The 20,691-nt window shown below is 42.4% G+C and overlaps 1 protein-coding gene across 1 annotated transcript in view; it reads right to left on the minus strand.

Moving 5' to 3' along the window:
- Positions 1 to 20,691, minus strand: part of Fmn2 (formin 2) — a 351,969-nt gene that overhangs the window by 303,460 nt on the left and 27,818 nt on the right. The window contains exon 2 of the mRNA XM_036202265.1: positions 10,781 to 10,947. Within this exon, the coding sequence (XP_036058158.1) occupies positions 10,781 to 10,947 (167 nt within the window). The remainder of the gene's footprint in view (positions 1 to 10,780; positions 10,948 to 20,691) is intronic.

Genomic DNA, 20,691 nt, shown 5'->3' on the forward strand with positions numbered 1-20,691 from the left:
TAGCACGAACCTAATTAGTCTTAACAATAAAAACCTGAAGTCAGATAGTAGGGTGAGGGCTGAAAGATCAGAGAAGCAGAGCAACCAGCCACTAGAGAGTTCTTACCTCTATGAAATCTCAGACCAAAATGGGGAGATCCTGTCTCTACAAATCCTCAGACTGAATGGGCCCAAGATCCCATCTCCACCACCTTATATTCCTGTCTCTACCTCCCTATGCTGGGATTAAAGGCGTGCACCACCACCGCAGGGCTCTGTTTATCTCTTTTACACTGGTTCAATCTCACGTAGCCCAGGGTGGCCTTCAACTCCTGATCTTCCTGCTTTTTCCCCCTAAATGCTGGGATTAAAGGTGTGTGCCACCACCGCCTGGCTTCTATGGTTAATTAGTGGCTGGCTCTACCCTCTGATCTCCAGGCAAGCTTTATTTGTCAGAACACAAAATGTCACACAACAATCCCCTCATCTAGACAACGAAAAAATACAATAAATCTTCCTGGTTTACAAAGTCCTGTAAAGATTAGGAAAGAGAGCCTATAAACTCCTCACAAGGTGTTCTCAGAATAAAGAACCTTCCCTTGGTCACTGTGTCCCAGTTCTATCCTTCATCGGAAGCCCAGTGCTAGCACATACTGCTAATGGAGAGAAAAGCATGAGAAAGATACTTCCTTTACACAGAATTGATGGATACTCAGGCATATCCAGCCAAAGGGAAGCAGAAAAAAATCATGACAGAAGAATCGGGCTAAATCACTCATTTTAATAGACGTCCATCACCCACAATCACGATGAATTGGGAACCACCACACACTGTGTGCCAAATGGGTGATTCAAAGTACAAGTTCCGGAAGCCAAAACGTGTATCTGAAGCAGCATGGTCCTCTCAAATGAGCAAACACAAAGAAAGCTTGTCACTGCCTTAAGAAGTGAATCCCAAATGTGTCTTTTTAAGGGTTTCTGCTTAAAAAAAAAAAAAAAAAAAAAAAAGTTTAGTTAGCATTCAGAATAATGAGCTTCATTATGACAGAGCCAGGCATCACTGAGCCACAAATCCATCCTTTTTCGCTTTTCCTCAGTGACCCTTCCTCCCCACAGAGAGTCCACTTCTGCTTCTGAGTCTAACATATTTATGTAATATAATATAACATAATATAATATAATATAACATAACACACACACACACACACACACACACACACACACACACACACACACACACATATATACATATCTCACACGATAGACAATGTGAGGTCTTTCTTTCCTGTTACTTTTTTTTGTCAGCTCTGCCCATTCCTTTCTACATCTTTCTCTCTGCATATACTTCCCTCCAGTTTTCACGAAAAATGTGCTTTTAAAACTTCATTGTGACCAGAGGTGAGTGCCTGGTGTTATAGTCAGAGAGGCAACTGCCCCTGGGTCCCACCCCTGGGCACCAGACATCCCGGGAGGACCTGCCCAACTTGGCCCCAGTTTCCAGCCAATCAGCGGGCCCTGCGGGAAGGCTCCCCTTTTCCAAGACTGCAGGCAGATCCTGCAGTCTCCACACCCTGCCCCCACACCCATTTGCCTGAGACCCCAGCCACTTCCTGAGTATCAGAGACCAGCCCCCAGCTTCCATCCTGCCCCAGAACTCCCACCTGGACCATAGGTGAGTGCCTGGAGTCACAGCCCCGGGCACCAGCCACTCCAGGGAAGACCTGACCAACTGGGCCCCAGGTTCTGGCCATAGGGCAGGACCCCCCATCCCCAACGGGAAGGTTCCCCCTCTCCAAGACCCTCTGGTGAGTCCTACAACCTCCACGCCCTGCCCCCACACCCATCTGCCAGAGATCCCAGCCACTTCCTGAGACTTAGAAACCAGCCCCCAGCTTCCATCCTGCCCCAGAACTCCCATCTGGACCAGAGGTGAGTGCCTGGGGTTGTAGTCAGAGAGGCAACCACCTCTGGGTCCCACGCCTGGGCACTAGCCATCCCGGAAGGACCTGTCCAACTTGGCCTCAGTTTGCGGCCATTCATCAGGCCCTGCAGGAAGGCTCCCCTTTTCCAAGACTGCAGGCAGACCCTGCAGTCTCCACACCCTGCCCCCACACCCATTTGCCTGAGACCCCAGCTACTTCCTGAGACTCAGAGACCAGCCCCCAGCTCCTATCCACCCAGGAACTCCCATCTGGACCAGAGAGCCCCCAGCTACCATCCGCCCGGGAACTCCCGTCTGGACCAGAGCTTCCATCCTGTCCTGGAACTCCCATCTGGACAAGAGGAGCTCCCATCTGGACAGGATAAGGAGACCCCAGGAACTTCCTGAGACTCAGAGTCCAGCCCCCCATCTCCTATCCGGCCAGCACTCTCATCTGGACCAGAGCTCCCATCCAGCCCAGAGCTTCCATCTGGACCAGAGAGAGGCTCCCTAAATCTGTCAGTTCTGTCTGGACTAAGAACACTGATAAGACCAAGAATGAACCCACAAGGAGATGGGCAGACATCAAGGCAGAAGTACATACAACAAAATAAAGAGCAATAAAACTTCATTGTGTGCCAGGCAGTGGTGGTGCACGCCTGCAGTGATGGTGCACACCTTTAATCCCAGCACTCTGGAGGCAGAGCCAGGTGGATTTCTGTGAGTTCTGTGAGTTCGAGGCCAGCCTGTTCTGCAGAGCGAGATCCAGGACAGGCACCAAAACTACACAGAGAAACCTTGTCTCAAAAAACAAACAAACAACAACAACAACAACAACAACAACAAAACTTCATTGTGTAGACTGCAGCGAACTCAGAGTTGGGGAACATTTCTCCAGCCATACCTGAAGTGGCAGCATCTCCACTGAGCATAGATCATGGTCACTAAGAGGCATCACAGTCATTGCCATTACTATATTCACAATACTTTTTGTTGTTGCTATTCTGGGGTTGATCCTATAAAGTGTTCATATACATGAGCCTGTAGGGGACATTTTTACATTCAAACCATAATAATCAGGAACCTGAAATTGAAAGAGGATATACTATGAAGCTGGTCTGCATATGCCTCATTCTTATATGATATGGGGACTGAGGCCATATAGGATGAGTGAGTACGAAGCCATGCTGTTTCATATCATCACATGCTACTTCATATGGTCACCTAAGTCATCAGGCCACATGTTCTTTGGATGCATGAGACTTCACATCTATCAGCCATATGCTCTACCGCTGAGTTACAGTCTCTATCTTGCAGTAATACTTCTAGATTGATAATAATGGAGGTAAAATTTTTCATCTATTTTTCCTTCCTACAGAAGATTAATAAAACTGCATATATTAGAAATTTATTAAATCATGTGCCAGATCAAAATATTCTTTTTATTAAGGCAGGGTCGGTCTCACACTGTAACCCAAGCTGAACTGAATTCACACTATAACTCAGGCTGGTCTGGAACACACGGCAATCCTTCTGTCTCAGCTTCCTGAGGTTTCAGGTATGAACCACCACACCTAGCTTAAAACATTCTTATACATGATAACCTCAGAAATAAAATGTACACATTAGTGACTACAGGATGCAGTCATACAAGCATTACTGAGTGGTAGGAGAACTAATTATAGGGACAAAAAGAAATACTATTTCCCAAACTCAGAGAAATCAGAAAAATGACAACATACAATAAAAAGTAGGTGTGGCAGCTCAAACCTATAATCCCAACATGCAGAGAAGACTGCAGCAGGAAGATTTGTCATAAACTCAAGGCCAGCCTGGGTGTACTGGGTGGTTTTTGTGTGTCAACTTGACACAAGCTAGAGTCAAAGAGGAAAGAGTCTCAGCTGAGGAAATGCCTCCTTGAGACTCAGCTGTAAGACATTGTCTCAATTAGTGATCAAATAGGGGATGGCCATGCTCATGGTGGGTGGTGCCATCCCTAGGCTGCTGGTCCTGGGTTCTATAAGAAGGTGGGCGGAGCAAGCCAGTAAGCAGCACCCCTCCATGGCCTCTTCATTAGCTCCTGCCTCCAAGATCCTGCCCTGTTTGAGTTCCTGTCCTGCCTTCCTTTGATGGAGAGCAATGCTGAAGTGTAAGCAAAATAAACCCTTTCCTCCCCAAGTTGCTTTTTGGTTATGGCGTTCCCATAGCAATAGAAACCAGAGCTAACACAGTGGGCTATATAGTGAACTCCAGGGTAGTCTAGGCTAAAAGGCTGCTCTCTCTCTCTCCCCATCTGTCTATCTCTGTCTCTCTCACTCTATCTCTGTCTCTCTCTGTGTGCATTTGTGTAATAAAACATATAATAAAGATCTTTTACTTTTCTGTGATCTGATTACTGATACAAGCACGAGGGATATAATTTGATATCTTGCAATGTATTTTGTGATCATAAAAGTTACTAATACAAGGCAATTTTTCCCAAGCCAAATTATATGTGCTTCAAAGAATGGAGCCAAGTTGAGATAACTTGATATATATTCACATATATCCCCTAAGAAGTAAATGTTATGTTATAACTTAAAGTGAAGTTGGATGGAAAAGTGCTTCTTGAGGAAAACGGTAAGCAAATTTCTTGTGGATTGTTACTGTGTAGTAGGAATCTTAAAGAGTCTTATTAATAAAACTCAAACCCGAGGCCAGTTATTGGGGTGATTGCTGGAAGATCAGAGACACACAGAACAAGCCACAGCTATTTCACTTTGCTAGTTCCTCGGGTGATCCTTTTTCCTCAGGCTGGAAGCTTCTGAGTCCTCATCCCAATGAATCTCAGCTGAACTGTGTTGCTCCAAAGCCTGAAAGCTTAACCAACCAAATGCTTAACTAACTACATGCTTTACTCCAATTGCTCTAGTTTCTGGTCTTCACGCCTTATATATCTTGCTCTTTCTGCTGTCACTGCCTGGTATTAAAGGCTGGGTTTCTGGGATTAAAGGCGTGGGTCACCATGCTTAGCTGTTTCTAAAATGGCCTTGAACTCAGAGATCCGGCTAGCTCTGCCTCCCAAGTGCTGGGATTAAAGGCGTGCACCACCACCGCGGCCAACTTCTGTTATGGCTTACTCTTCCCATTTTCTAGCCACCATTTTTGGCTTTGTTCTAGTGGCTGTCTGTTCTCTGACCCCAGATATGTTTATTTCAGGGAATACACAATATTTCAGGGAACACAATACCCACCACATTTCCCCTGTTTTTGTCTAAAATTTAAAAAAATGGTTATAACTAATACAAGAAAAATCATATCCAATAAGTATATGCAATATACATAGTCAAGATTACATTAATGATGTCTAGTCCATTAACATTTGGCAGATTCAGGTGAAAAACTCCATTAATATTTAACTGATTACTGATACAAGCATGAGGGATATAATTTGATATCTTGCAATGTATCTTGTGATCATAAAAAGTTACTAATACAGGGCAATTTTTCCCAAGCCAAATTATATGTGCTTCAGAGAATGGAGCCAAGTTGAGATATATAGTCACATATATCCCCTAAGAAAAAAATGTTATGTTATAACTTAAAGTGAAGTTGGATGGAAAAGTGCTTCTTGAGGAAAATAGTAAGCAAATTTCTTCTTGTGGATTGTTAATGATTACTCCTTCCCACTGGCAATGCTTCCCCTTTCCCCACATTAGAGTTAATGCATCTAAGAATATCTAATGCCCCACAAAGTAGAGATCTGTGAAAGAAAGAAGCAAGGTTGTGTAGCAAATCGACCTTCAGCCATTTGGGGCTCCTTTCTTGGTGTTAGCAGTACCAGATAAAATAACTGACTTTATTCTTTGGTGAAGCATTATTTTAAAAAGGAGTCTTTCATCCCTACATGATACATCATGTAAGGTTCAAGTCCACATTCCATTGTACATTACATCTTTCCAAGTGTTTTCATGATTACTGAACATAAGAAATGCTTGATCAATCAAGATGATGCCCTGAATAGCTTCTCTAGTTCTTCATCTTCTCAGTAATCTTCCTTACAACCCTGGTCTGCACAAAGTAAGGCATACTTGTGAAATGGCTCAGCAGGATTCCCTACGAATTCAAAAGACAATAATGTAAAATAGCATGAGCCAATTACTGTGTCACATGCTTTCTAATTTAAGCTCATTTATTTTTTAAGACCAGTCTCAATGAAGATATTATCACTGAAAAATTTTAGTGTGATCGTAGATAAACATAATCTTCTTCCTCCATGAAAGAAATGTGATCAAAATCTAAGTCTGGAGTCTGCTCTTAAGCACTTCAGAGAGGCCTGTAAAGTAAACATAGTCAACAGCTCAGGGGAATAGCTTTACACAAATTTTGATTTGCATTTAGACACTACTGGGTGAACAATTAACTATAATGTGTATAATATTATCGGACAATTGTAGACGTGAATGGACAAACATGGTGACTGCAGGGGTGGCATGTAATTCTGAATAGTGTCCGGAGAGGAAGAGTAGAACTGGGCCTCAAGATAGAGCTTTGGAGTTAAGAGGGGTGCTGCTCTTGCAGAGGACCCAAGTTCAGTTCCCAGAACCCACACTGGGCAGCTCACAACCACCTATAACTCCAGCTCCAGGAGATCTGCCATCCTCTTCTGGGAGTCATAAGCACCTGCACTCAAGTACACATACCCACACAAAGACACATATACACACATAATTAAAAATAATTAGCTGAAGTCTTTCATGTACATAAAACTAACCAGTCAGGACCAAGAACACTTGTACACATCACTTACATAAGTAGGCCAGAGTGGGAACCTAGGGGGTATCTTTGTCTTTGCCACCCTTGTCTTTGTCCTTTCTGAGTGCATGGTCCTTTTGTACCAAAGGCCACCTCTTCCTGACCTGCACACTCTTTCTTTCCTTCATAATTTTATTTATTTATTCTGAAGACATGATCTTCCTATATAACTATATAGCCCACATTGGCCTTGAACTCATGAACCCTCCAGCTCAGCCTCTGAAATGCTGGAATTACAGAATGTCTTAGTTGCTTTTCTATTGCCATGAAGACACCATGACCAAAGCAACTTATAAAAGAAAGCATTTCATTAAGGGCTTGCTTATAGTTTTAGAGGGTGAGTCCATGATTATCATGGCAGGGAGTCTGGCAGCAGCCCAGCAAGCATGATTCTAGAGCAGCATCGATGAGCTTACTTGTTGAGAAAACAACCATGAGACGGAGACAGAGAGAGAACTAATGGCATGGGCTTTTAAACCCTTAAAGCCTACCCCCAGTGACCCATACCTCCTGATCTTTCCCAAGCAGCTCCATCATCTGGGGACCAAGCATTCAGTATATGAACCTGTGGGGACCACTCTCATTCAAAACACCATACAGACCATTGACCTATACCAGTAGATAACCCCCCTTCCTCTTTGGTTGTTGTTTCCATAAAGCTTTCCTTCTTACTTGAATTATTTTCTAGTGAATTTTATTGACACCTGGCACATAAGATAAATTTCCTTAGCATTTGTAAATGAGTTAACACAGACATTCAAGACTACATGTGTCTTATAAAGTTCACAAATCCTTTATCAACTAATGTGAGGGAAATGTGATGTCCGTATGTATTTTCTACAGCCCGAGGAATCCAAAGGGTAAGCCCTAAAAAGATACAGGATAACAAGTCTCTAGCATGAGAAATCTTTAGCTGAAGTAGGTCAATTCCTAAACTGTATCAGTAAGAGTCCCCATATCAAAAAATATAAATTTCTTTTAAATGACATGTTTAAACAGAGATGGGTACGATGTTGTTATTAGATCAGGGGACAGGAAGAGTGCCCGGTACAAGCCCAGTCCTACTGGGTTCCATCTTGTAAAGAACTATCCCTGGGAGAATTGTTTGTTGGAAATGCTCACAACAACCCTCTTCTGGAAATCAGCAGAGAGACTAATTATCAGAAACGTCTCTCCTCAGAGAAGAGCATGTTCTTTCCCATCCCCCACTGATACCTCAGTCTTCATAATATCCAGTATGATTTCCTCCTTTGCAGTTTGAGGAAAAAAAAAAAAAAAAAAAAAAAAAAAAAAAAACCTTGACTCTGTGTTCGTTGAGCCCTGGTGCTGTTCCTGATCTGCTATTTTAGAATATGGAACAACATTTCCCAGGGGAGTACGTTTAATTTCCTCTTTGTTTTGTATTCATTTGGTGCCGGGACTAGAGAGGTAGTACACAGCCAAGGAATACTGCCAAGTGGAAAACATCACTTCAAGCTGAGGAATGAAATCCCTATTTTGTGTGCCTGGTTTTGACTTTCATGTGACACTTAGCTGCCTTCCAAGACAGCTTGGCTAAAGAAGCATTTTTAGTCTCTCCAACACCAGGGTGGCTGGAGTAAGGTGACATGTGAGAAGCAACCAGCTTAACTTCAGAAGAGTAAGAGAAGGGCAAAGGCTGTGGCTTGTTGGCAGAACCCTTTGCTAGCATGCTTGGGGACCCGGGTTTATCCCCCAACATCACAATAATAAATAAATAATAAAAACCTTTAAATGGAGGAATAGTGGTATCCTGTTCTTTTCAGTTTATTCCAATTCCACACTTACTGAGTGGAAAGATTTTTTAAGTCCTGAGCTTTAATTAGGAAAATAAAGTTAATTTAATAATAGTTTTCATTAAAAAAAAAAAAAAGTGTAGACTGTTATGTGAACTTCTCCTGGGACAATATGAACAAAATCCACACTCATACGTCCATTAATCCCCTCTAGGGCAATGATGACATACCAAAATAGCAATTCCAGGGACATACAACATGGCAAACCCGGGGCCTTATGGCGGGTACTTACAGATCGAGGGGGAGGGGTGCTACAGTGGGGTGGATGACTCCCCAAACAGCTACATCACTGAAAAGTGTTACTCCAGCGTGGATGACAACTTCCCTATAACTGCAGAGATGGAGTCCGTCATCGTTTCCCCCCACACACACTTCTTAAAGTTAACTTAGCATACATCATAGCACCTCCGCAGACCACAAGACCGTGTGAAGCGTGGGCGGAGTTACACACAGCCGAGAAGAGTGACTGCAGTCTCAGGTAAGAGTATGTGCCCCCACCCCTACCCACTTCTTCCATGAGGGGGCATTAAGAGGCTAGATCCTGGGAGCTGGAGAGATGGTTCTGTGGTTAAGAGCACTGGCTGCTCTTCCAGGGGACCCGGGTTCAATTCCCAGCACCCACATGGCAGCTTACAACTGTCTGTAACTCCAGTTTCAGGGGATCCGACACTCTCACACCAATGCACATTAAGTAAAATTAAATAAATTATATTTAAAAAAAAAAAAAAAAAGAGGCTAGATTCTGAGGTGCAAGCAGTCACGGCTGTTCCGATGGAGATGGCAATGGCTGCTATAAAAAGATGATAGCGTGCAATATGGACAGAGCTAGTGTTTCTATTGTATTGTGTTTACTATTTCTCCAAATTACCATAATGGTATCTACCAGAATGTAGCTCTACAACACATCCCACTCCGGTCCTCAGGTTCTGTCTCCAGAATCACACAGGAAGAGAGGAAACTTTGTAAATTATCTAATTCTTTCCACGGGAGAAAAAGATCTACCTAGCAGTGATTAGCTGCCCTGCCAAAAAAAAAACAAAAACAAAAACAAGAAAAACCTTAATAAAAAATAAATCTTAAAGAAGGTCCACATGTCACAGCATTACCCAGAATATTTTTCTCACAGACCAGAACTGAAATCTCAGACTATTTTATGAGATTTCTCCTTCTCATACTAAAGGGAGATAGGGAAAGAGGACAGTTCAGGATTGGTAAACAGGAGGAAGAGGAAAGCAGCAAGCATGGACACTTTGTTATTTACAATCAGCTTTTCATACTCAGTGGTTCTGAGGACAAAGCCTCACTGTGTAGCTCAGGCTGACCTCAAACTCTTGATCCTCCTGCATTAGCCTCCCAGGTGCTGGGATTATGGCCATGAGCCACCATACCTGGTTCTATAAGCAGCTCTTGACCTCAGCCTCTGTTCACATTCACTGTCTTTTGAGGTATATTTGGCAATACTGAAAGGAATGTAGTTACCCATGTGATCAGAATCCAGTGTTCGCAAACACTCAGTTCCTGGGCTCTGCACAAGAGATCCAACCAGATGCCCCAACTTTCTCATACAGCTATGAGAATTCTTGCCTGTCTCACCTTTAATTGCATGCTTTCAGAACCATGCCACACATGGACCACATACCTGAGAAAGTTAATATTCTGGCTTGAAAATGCTAGTCCGGCAGTGCTGGTATTCATGGTGGGTTATGAGCATGCCTTTTGCATTCCACACCATAAGTTCTGCTGAGTGGGGGCCTGGGTAAGGGCAGAGGCGGCCGCTCCTTCTTGTCAATGTTTAGTGCACAAATGAGTTGGGAAAACACTCGCATAGCATTCTAGTGCCCATGGAAACCTGTGATCCATTGGGACTCGCATTTTACCCTTTGGTGCAGCTTCTGATGGAATGTCTGTGACCAGCACAGAAATACTGATGTAGTTGAGTGAGAAACCCTTGCCTATGCATGCTCAATCTCCACCAAAAAGAACATTTCTGAGCCATCTTAAAATCAGCCCTGATTAGATCAGGCTAGAAAACTACTCAGAGACTATTCGGATTTTTGTTACTATTGTTGTTGTTGTTTCTAAACTATATCTAATAACACAGTCTAAAGAAAAGGATAGAAAATAGACAAGCGGGGCCCTTGAGTGGCCCAGGGGAGGAAGCCTTGCATCACACATTGTTTTTAAATTATAGGGCAATTGGGGCAGACACACATCACAGCTGCTACTCCAACTGCAGTCCACCCCACAGACAGAAGTGGATTCTCCTACTTACATCAAATGGTGCTGAACTCGACCCAGCGTTCTGATTACATGGTTCCCTGAAGCAGTCACTAAAAGGAAGTAGAAGGCCCATGGCAATGATCCGTGAGCAAAATTTCTCTGCTTCTTCTGGAGGCCCGTTCTGCTGCTGGCTGAACAGCTTTTCCAGCAGAGTTCGCCCTGCGTAGGAAACACAGTCATTAGAGGGGGCTGGCAGATCACCTGGCTCAGAACTCTCCAGAGAGAGGATGGTAAACATCACCAGTGAGCAACAGTCTCCAAGGCTGCTTACGTGACGAAAGGATCCTAATGAACAAAACTGCAGGATGAGGCCAGATACCACACAGGAAAGGGCAGCAGGAGTGTGCTCTCCCAGGTCCCCAAATGCCTCTTGCCTCAAAAGAGAATCCCCTCTCTGTTACTGAGTCTCTACATCCTCCACCTGAAAAGAACCTCCAGCCCTTTGGGATGTAATCAAGCAATTCTCTTTTCTTTTTGTTTACTCTCCCGAGGATTCTTTGAAGAAATGGTGAGTAAGTCAAACAGCCACAGTTTGGGCCTAGAAATGTTAGAAACTGACATTCACTGTCTCTCACCCAGTACTAGGGAGACACAGAGAATGAGGCATAAGCAACGGTGTCAGCCCAGAAAAAAGGCAAGAAAGTTGGCCAGAAAATAAAAGTCATCCTGAAAAGGAAAACGGTAGAAATGTTTTCAGATGTTCCATAGAAACAGCTACGTGTGGGGTCTGGAAAGATGGCTCAGCGGTTAAGAGGACTTGCTGCTTTTACAGAGGACCCTGGTTCTGTTCCCAGAATCCACATGGTGGCTCACAGTCATCCATGGCTCCAGTTCCAGGGAATCCTCTTCTGGCCTCCACAGGCACTTCATATACATGACACGCAAACATACATGCAGGCAAAACACCCATACACATCAATAAAATAATTAAATTTAATTAAAAAGCCAGCTGGTGGTGGCACACACCCTTAATCTCAGCACTCAGAAGGCAGAGACAAGTGGATCTCTGTGAGTTCAAGGCCAGCCTGGTCTACATAGCAAGTTCCAGGACAGCCAAGGCTGTTCAAAATTCTGTCTCAAAAAAACAAAAGTAATTTAAAAAATAAAATTAAAAATCTAAAGAATTTTTATTTTTTTTTATTTTTCAGAACTGAGGACCAAACCCAGGGCCTTGTGCTTGCTAGGCAAATGCTCTACCACTGAGCTAAATCCCCAACCCCAAAAGTCTAAAGAATTTCTAAACCAAGAAACAGTTCTATAGAAAGTCTCAATTTAAATATTTTGTTATTTCTCCAGAGAAGAGAAATACCATGAAGGAGGGATAGCACAGCAGAAAAGAAGGTTTTAGAGGTATCAAGACAGGCAAATGGCAAGACATACAGAATAAAGTCTGTGGACCACTCAGAAATAAACTGTATTACAGCCCCTCCCTGTAAGGCTCAGGGAGCATCAAAGAAGAGAGGCAGAAAGACTGTAAGAGGACCAAAGGCCTGGAGTGAATCAGTATCACCTCGGCACGGCAGTGCTCAAGAACTCATAGCAGCTATGGTTACCTGCCCACATCAAGCCAGTCAATGCTCCAGCACAGACAGGGGAGAAGCACACAAGCCCCGACCCACAGCCTAGGAGCTGCTGTCCACTGATGCCTCGAAGGGGGACAGGCCCAGTTTTCTTTAGGGATATAGTCCCTGGTAGATTTACCATGCTCCACACTCATATGAGGTAATCAAAATGTATGTATGTATGCATGCATGAATTTCTCAAAGAACACTAAAACATTGTAATGATTAAAAGATTGACAGCTGAGGGAACCAGTGGTAGAGAAAGGCTGGAAACCCCAATGACCACAGGTTACATATAACCAAACAGCATAAACAAAAAAAGCTTTACCGTCTCTAAATGCTAAAGAAGGTAGGTTCTGGGTAAATGATCTATAAAGGATGGATATTTAGCTGGGCGGTGGTGCCTCATGCCTTTAATCCCAGCACTCGGGAGGCAGAGCCAGGTGGATCTCTGTGAGTTTGAGGCCAGCCTGGGCTACCAAATGAGTTCCAGGAAAGGCACAAAGCTACACAGGGAAACCCTGTCTCGAAAAACCAAAAAAAAAAAAAAAAAGGATGGATACTTTCTTGGTTCTGGGCCTTGAAACCCAGAAGCTCTCTAGCTCTCTTGCCCACTCTTATTCTCCTCAGTGACTTCCCCTTCAATTTCTTAATAAACCACATCTATTTCTATTGCTTTCCAGGTTTCCCTGACCCTGCTCTTTCTTCCAGAACACAAGTTCCTGATAATCTCCATGTGCACCCTCTGAACACTGACCAATGTCTATAACACAGTAAAATACTAACAACAGACCCTAGAAGACTAGGTCCTCCTCGTCCATGCCTCAACCTTCCCTGTGCCTTACAATGATTTTGGAAAAAAAAACAAAGTGATGGGCACCCTGGGCACCACTACTCCACTGGTCACTATTTGATTCTAAAGATAGACAGGCATGAGAATCAGGGTCCATTCCTTACTCTTTTTTAGCTAAACCTAGAGTGCTGTTCTGGTGAGCTGGCTGAATTCCCGTCCCACTCTAATCCTGTGTATTATTCAGAACAGGTTACAGGTCAACCAGAAATTCCTCTTCAGGTGGACTAGAAACTGGTTGGCCTGAAAACAGTAGCTTAAGTGCCAGAGCACCTCACACTTCATCAGACTCCCATGTGTGTGCTAAATGACACACTCTCTAGTGCCAAGACAGGTGACAAGTGCCATGCCATTGACTGGAAATATTATAGAAGGAGAAAAAGAACTGTCACTCAAATTCCTGGGAAACCTCTAACAAGACCCATAAAAGACATGAATACCTCTCTCTCTATTCACCCATGCCTCCCCCTCACTTCTTTCATGACTTAAATAAAATCTCTTCCATCCAAGGGTTGAAAATATAATTTGCAACTTTATCTCTCATTTCTAATTGTGGCCGAAAATAACAGTCTCCCTAGCTGTGCAATGGGTATTTAATCTTGTTATAGGTTCCACAATTCTGGGGAATAAGAAGGATCCAGTGTTAGGTCAAAATCTAATAGAAACTACTCATACACCAACCCTTAGAAAGTCAGAAACTCTTGTAACATTTATCTACAACTGCAAACCATAGCAGAAGAAAGAGAAAAATCTTCCAGATCCCTTCCACAACTGTCCTCAGTTCTTGAATCTTATTGTCTGTCCTTCTCAAGAATCCATCTCTCAACTTTAAGTCAAAATCAAGCATCCTGAAAAACCTTCTGTGAGTCGTTCCTCACCATTGTAGATCCCTCTGTAAACTGTCTTTTGTAACTGACCATTTTACTTAAATGACTGTGAAATCTTTTCTTTTTAATACCTATCCCTTCACTGAAGTCATACATGAAACTGTATGACTTCATAGCCTGTAACCCTGCTAACTTGAAGCGGGAAAAGATAAATACTTGGAGAATGTCTATTAGATTATTATGTTATTCAATAATATATATTTTTTCATATTCTAGTCAGAATATAAAAAGGGAACACACACACACACACACACACACACACACACACACACACACGCATGCACACACTTTCTTTTGCCCATCTGCCCTACTGTAACCCTTTAAGATACCACCTCTCTATTGCTTGGCATTCTAAATTTGAAAGAGAGGTCTCAAATTAATAATACAGATGTTAACGGCTACATGGTCTTTCTTTAGAACCCGTGTCACCTGGTAACTGCTGCAGTACTCATACCCATTCCTTTCTAAAGTTCTGTACACATAGGGTCCCACGGAGAAAGATCTCCCAATCCTTCCTGCTCCTGGATACCACTCCTTCTCAAGATGCACAGGGGCCCACCAAGAAATACTCCTGAATCCCTTTGGCTCCAGAACATTGCCTCTCTCTCAAGATGCACAAGGGCCCACTGAGAAAGACACCCTCCTGCCCCCAATCCTTCTGGCTACTGGATACTGCCCCCTCCCCTATGAATTTCGGCACATGGGAAAATCCCTTTCTCCTTTCCAAACCTGCTTTTTGAATGAAGTCATCACTGTTGCCTCTCAACACTTTGCCTCTCAACTTCACTGGCTCATTGTAAGTCAACAGCCAGACCTTAGTTCCATAAATGATGTCAATCCCATTACAGTAGCTAGTTAGATATTAAGAGGTTAGAGATCACGTAAGATAGAATTTTCTCTGCTAACTACCAGCTTATAAAACCAAAAAATAAAAATGCAGGATCCTGATTACTGGTCAAAGAGTAGAGTCTCACTTATATCTCTGACTTTGGGCACAACATATTATGAACTGGGTATCAAAAGTTGATAACTACCTTATAATATCACTTTCTAACCTGGGGCTTTCTGGTACTGTCCTCTCCTTAGGAATCAATCCAAATTGTCCTATCAATCACCTGGACAGGAAAACACCCCTTAGGAAAAGCAGCCTGTGTTAGGGGCTTTAAAACTAGCACACACCAAAATGAGGCATGGTGGCACATGTGTATAATCCCAACAGTTGAGAGGTGGAGGAATCAGACATTCAGGGCTATCCTTGACTCAAAGAAAGCTCAAGGCCAACCTTATCTACATGAGACCCTGCCTTAAAAGAAAGAAAAGAGATGAGGAAAAGAAGGAGGCAATAATATGTAGACAACCTTAAGTAAAATGCAGATTAGCATAGTGGTCTCTTTGGCCATCTGCTTAGAGTGCTGTACCTCCTTCTGTTGTAAAGTCTTCTACTGTGCCTCGTGTGTCTCATCTGACTTCTCTCAACAACCATCAAATGACCAGGGAGCCAAGAGGAATCCTGAGAGAGAGCCCGCCCACTGACATGGTTGCACCATCCGACTCTTTCTACCAAGGACCAAATAGTCAACATCTGTGGCTTTGGGGGCCACATAGGTCATATATCCCTACCTGGTTGGATGCTTTTAAACCACCTTTGAAAATACAGCATCTGCTGTTAGCTCTGAGTTTTACAAAACCAGGCTCCAATCTACACATTAGATATGAGAAGTAAATTTTTGTTGGTTGCTGTGCGTTCTATAAGTCAACCCAAGGCCTTCCATAAACTAGAGAAGTCCCCTTACCACTGAGCTACATAAAGCCTCATCCTGAATTTCAAACATAAACATACAATTCTACCAAAAACATGACATGAAAGTCTTATGCCTCTTCCCATTTCTGTCTATAAAATATAACTCATCTCAAAAAGTGTCTTCAAAATGCAATACAACAAAGCCAGCAAAAAAAGCACCTATTTTCTCCATTCCCCTAGGTCGTTAGGACATTCTTTGATCTTCCAATACATTTTTTTAAGTGAAATGAAAGGTTTCTCCTCTACAGAAATGAAGTTTATCTTCACCTAACTAGAATTAATACCCAGGAAACTACATCTCAAATCTCAAGTGGTTAATTATCAAAGCCTATCCATTGTGTGCATAATGGTTACACAGACAAAGTGGTTGAAAAACAGTTCTCACACAACTATGGTACTTCTGTACAACTCAGACATCATGTAACAAAAATGACAAGAGAAAAAGCCAGGGCACAGGACTTGGTGTGTGAGTTCACATAGCAGAGTAAATGAGTATGTGCCCAAAGGTCACAGATTATCAAAGAGGGTAAAAGAGAAGGCACTAAAACCCTTTGAACTCCAGTTCTGTGATGGGAAAGTAGCCCTAAATTCTTTATCCAGAGTTTCCAAACTATGATACATATTTACAGCTCTTATCTCACAGGGACCAAGAGATAGCTTACTCTCCAACCAGTTATGAATGACTGTTTCAGGAACAGAGATTCTGGTTGCCTCAAATACCATGATCAACATGGTAATAGTTTCATGAAGTTTTTGCAGTAACAAAACAAAGAAAGTCATAAATCAAGGCACTTAAAGATATACTGGTATTACCAGAGGTTGTGGCACACACCTTTAATCCTAGTCTTCATTAGAAAGAAGCAGGTGAATCACCATGAGTTCCAGCCCAGCCTGGTCTACATAGCAAGTTCTGGGCCACACCACACAGTGAGACCCTGTCTCCAGAAAAGGACAAACAAAACAAAGCAAACTAACAACAACAACAAAGACCTACATTAGTGAGTCAATAAGGTAGACAGGTGACAGCCAAGCAGGGAAATCTGTTCTAGGCCTCAGATGACCTCTTTAGCCCTTGGGCTAGTGATTATCACAGGGATATTAGATTAAGCACTGAAGCAGCAATAAATGCTTATTAAGGGCACTACAGTCAGTCAGCCTCATCTAGTCTTTAACTGGTGTACCTTTTTGCTGGGAACCTCAGTTTGCACGCTATTTAAACCCAGTCTGCAATAACTCAGTGCTGTGGATGAGGTGGCTGCCCATGCCTAGAGCAGCAGCCCAGGTCACTATCACTAGATGCCAGCAGCACAAACACTCCATTTCCAGTTGTAACAGTCAGAGAAATGTCTCTAACCAAATATCATCAGGCCTTAGGTTGAGAACCATGCCCAGAAAGTTGCTCTGCCTGTGCTAACAGTGGTAATTTGGCTGCCCCTAGAGGACTTCCCTGTCCTGAAACCCTCTCACAAGAAGCCATCTTATTTAAATTCTGACACATTTAAGGGACAAGAAAGTGAGTGGGAAATGTTATCCTTTGTTCCCACAAACATTTTCAAATAATTTAAAAGCATAAGGTACTTTGAAAGCTCATACACTGGGTCACTTCCTGCTCTGATTACTTTCTGCTGCCCATTAACCTCTTGACATTCCCTCTTCAGCCCCACCATTCAACAAATGCTATGTCCTTCAAAGCTCACTTTCCAGAGAATGTCCATCCTGGGGATATAGTTCACTGGGAGATGGTTAACCTAGTATGCATAAGAATTTGGGCTTGATCAAACAACCAATAAATAAATAAATATCCCTTGAACCTACAACCCTCTTTATTCCCAGTTACTGTTGCATTTTTTGGAGGTGGAGAACTTCCTTCACATAAAAAACTACTAGCTGGAATCGTAGACAGTCATTGCCTTTATCCCTCTACTCCTGGCTCAGCATGTTCTAATGATTTCCATCTATGCTTAAAACATAAATAAATAAACAAACCTAGAAACTGGTAAGCAATGTAGTACCTATATGAGTCAGACTTTCTGTTATTATGTCAAACACCTCTGGAAAACAACTTAAATGAAAGAATGTTAGTTTTAGTTCCCTGTTACAGTTCATAGTCCATGGGTGATTCCAGAGCTATAATGCATCAGAAGATCATAGAAGAGGTACCATATGGTGAGGCAACTCACCTGATAGTAGGCAGAAAGCAGAGGGAAAAGGTCCAGGGACAAGACACCCTCAAGAAGTCATCTCCAGCTAGACCCCCACCAAGGCTTCCATCATCATTAAAATAACATGATCAGCTGGCTTCAGCACATGAACATGTAGCCTACTTTCACATTCAAACTACAACACAGCCAATGACGTTGTTTTTTCCACTTGCCCCTTAAGACACTTGCCTCTCTTCATGAGAGTCCCTTCTATTTTCTCTCCTTTGATGGCCACTTTCCCTCAAATTCCCTTTTCTGGATTCCCTACCAACATACTTATATGTCCTGACAAAGGCTCAGGACTTGAATCTTTCACGGTCTCTCTTATAATCCCATGAATGTACACGTACTCCTTTTTATGAAATTGTGCAGCCTTGGTGATGGCCACACTAACCACATATGTATAAGTGACAATGTAACTAGACAGAACGTGAAGACAGCTATAGAAACCCCTGAAGGGTGTATTGTAGAGGGGGAGATTTGGGAAGAAGAGAGAACTCAAAACCACCACGTCACCAAAGCCTTACTGAGTTCCTTGCTCTGCTATTTCTGAAACCTAAGCCTCATCCACACTATGGACAGGGAACATGTTAGGGGTCAATTCAGCAACCTCAAGAGTCTAATCTAACGGTTAGTAAGATAAGATGAGAAAATGTATGGGAAACATTTAGCATAGCCCCAACACCATAGTGAATAAATTAGAGACACGTCAGAAACAGGGCAAATCTAAAGTGTTCAACAGCAAAACATATTGGATTTGGGTTTTGTTTTAATGGGTATTTTACATTTTATTACATTTATCCGTGTGTGTGTGTGTGTGTGTGTGTGTGTGTGTACATTGCTACAGTATGTGTGGACAGTGAGTTCTTACCTACCACCATCTGGTGCTAGAGATCAAACAGTCTGGCTTAGTGGCAAATATCTTTACCTACTGAGCCATCTCACTGAACCAATTTCATTTTCTCAGACAGTTTCTCACTGTGAAGCCTTCACTAGCCTGAGACTCAGTATGTAGATTAAACTGCTATCAAAGTTATGGTTATCATCTCCCTTCAACCACTGTTAAGTACTGGAGTTAGAGGCAGATTCTACCATGCCTGGCAATTTTTAGTCTTTTAAAGATGCCCCTATTCACATGAGAGGCAGTTATATAATCATTAAGTACCATTCTATTGAAAAAACAAAAATAATTGAATTCAGTATATTTAAATCACAGTGAATATATTAAAATGATTGAAAAAATAAAACTCTCTTTGCTAGACAATGCTAGGATCCCAATCCGCAGGTATCAGGGAATTAATAAAAAAAAAAAAAGTAATGAAGGGTTGGGGATTTAGCTCAGCGGTAGAGCGCTTGCCTAGCAAGCACAAGGCCTTGGGTTCGAGCCTCAGCTCCAAAAAAAAAAAAAAAAACAGCAATGAAGCATTCTTTCCCTGTATTAAATTGTATTCTGGGGTGCTAAAATGTACCTAAAGAATATAAAAAACAATTCAGAAGAGAAAAATCATCAACCTAAAGATACAAAAGAAGTGACAGAATTAGAAAACATCTTTTTCTTGTCCCTGATAGGATAATGTTCACTTAGAGGATATCAAAGACACAGAAAACCCATTGGAGAAAAAAAAGGTCAATTGAGAAATTTGAAAATACAGGAAAAGCTTCCACTTCCACACTCAGAAACTTTGTAGCTGAAATAGAAATGAAATAGACATGGCAGCCTACTAATGTTGGAGATTTTGAATCACTAATTCAACCAGTCATGAATACATACTGCCCCCAACCCTGAGAAACAGAAAATAACTGATCATGCATCAAACTATATGTTAGAATACACCTACTGTCCATTTTAGGTAACAAGTTCCGAAAAGGGATTAGTTACTCTACACAGTCAAGTTTATTTACATCCAAATAATTCCATTATAGCCTATAGCTGTCCTTCAGAATCAATGGAGGACTAACGTCAGGGCCCCTGCCATGGACCATACACATCCAAGTCCAAGGATGCTCAGTGTACTGTGTTTACATATACACATCCCTTAAATACTGCACATTATCTCTATATTAAATTATAATATCCAATACAATATGAATATTATATAAGGAGGTGTGATAACATATTATCTAGGGAATAAGGAAGGAGGAGAGGCTAGATTAACAAAGACTTTGGGGGGCAGCCCCCCCCCCAGAGCCTTTTCTCAGGGTCTGTGGAAGAATCTAACAACCAGCTGAGGAATCTAATCGTAAAGATATCAAACGAATCTACGTACAGGAAACTCTTTAGTCCATACACTTTGTTCTTCTGAGTCAGTTCTCCCTCCACACAGCTTCTTTTCTGCTCTCGTGCTTAGTCCCTTCTCGCCTGATTTCTCTCTGCATTTATCTGCTGCCCTCTAAATTCTATCTTAATTCTCCCATCTAGTTCTATCTTCATCTAGTTCTTTCTCATCTTGTTCTCCCTCATCTAGCTTTTCCTCATCTTCTACCTCATTCTTCTCATTCCCGAATCTAGTCCTTCCTCAGTGGCTGAGGTCTACAGTTATGTACCCATGCAATAGCAATGCTCTGGCCAAGACAAGGTCACCAGGCTTGAATTCCTACAAGG

Source organism: Onychomys torridus, chromosome 11 (genome assembly GCF_903995425.1).
Source record: "Onychomys torridus chromosome 11, mOncTor1.1, whole genome shotgun sequence".
Taxonomy (NCBI): domain Eukaryota; kingdom Metazoa; phylum Chordata; class Mammalia; order Rodentia; family Cricetidae; genus Onychomys; species Onychomys torridus.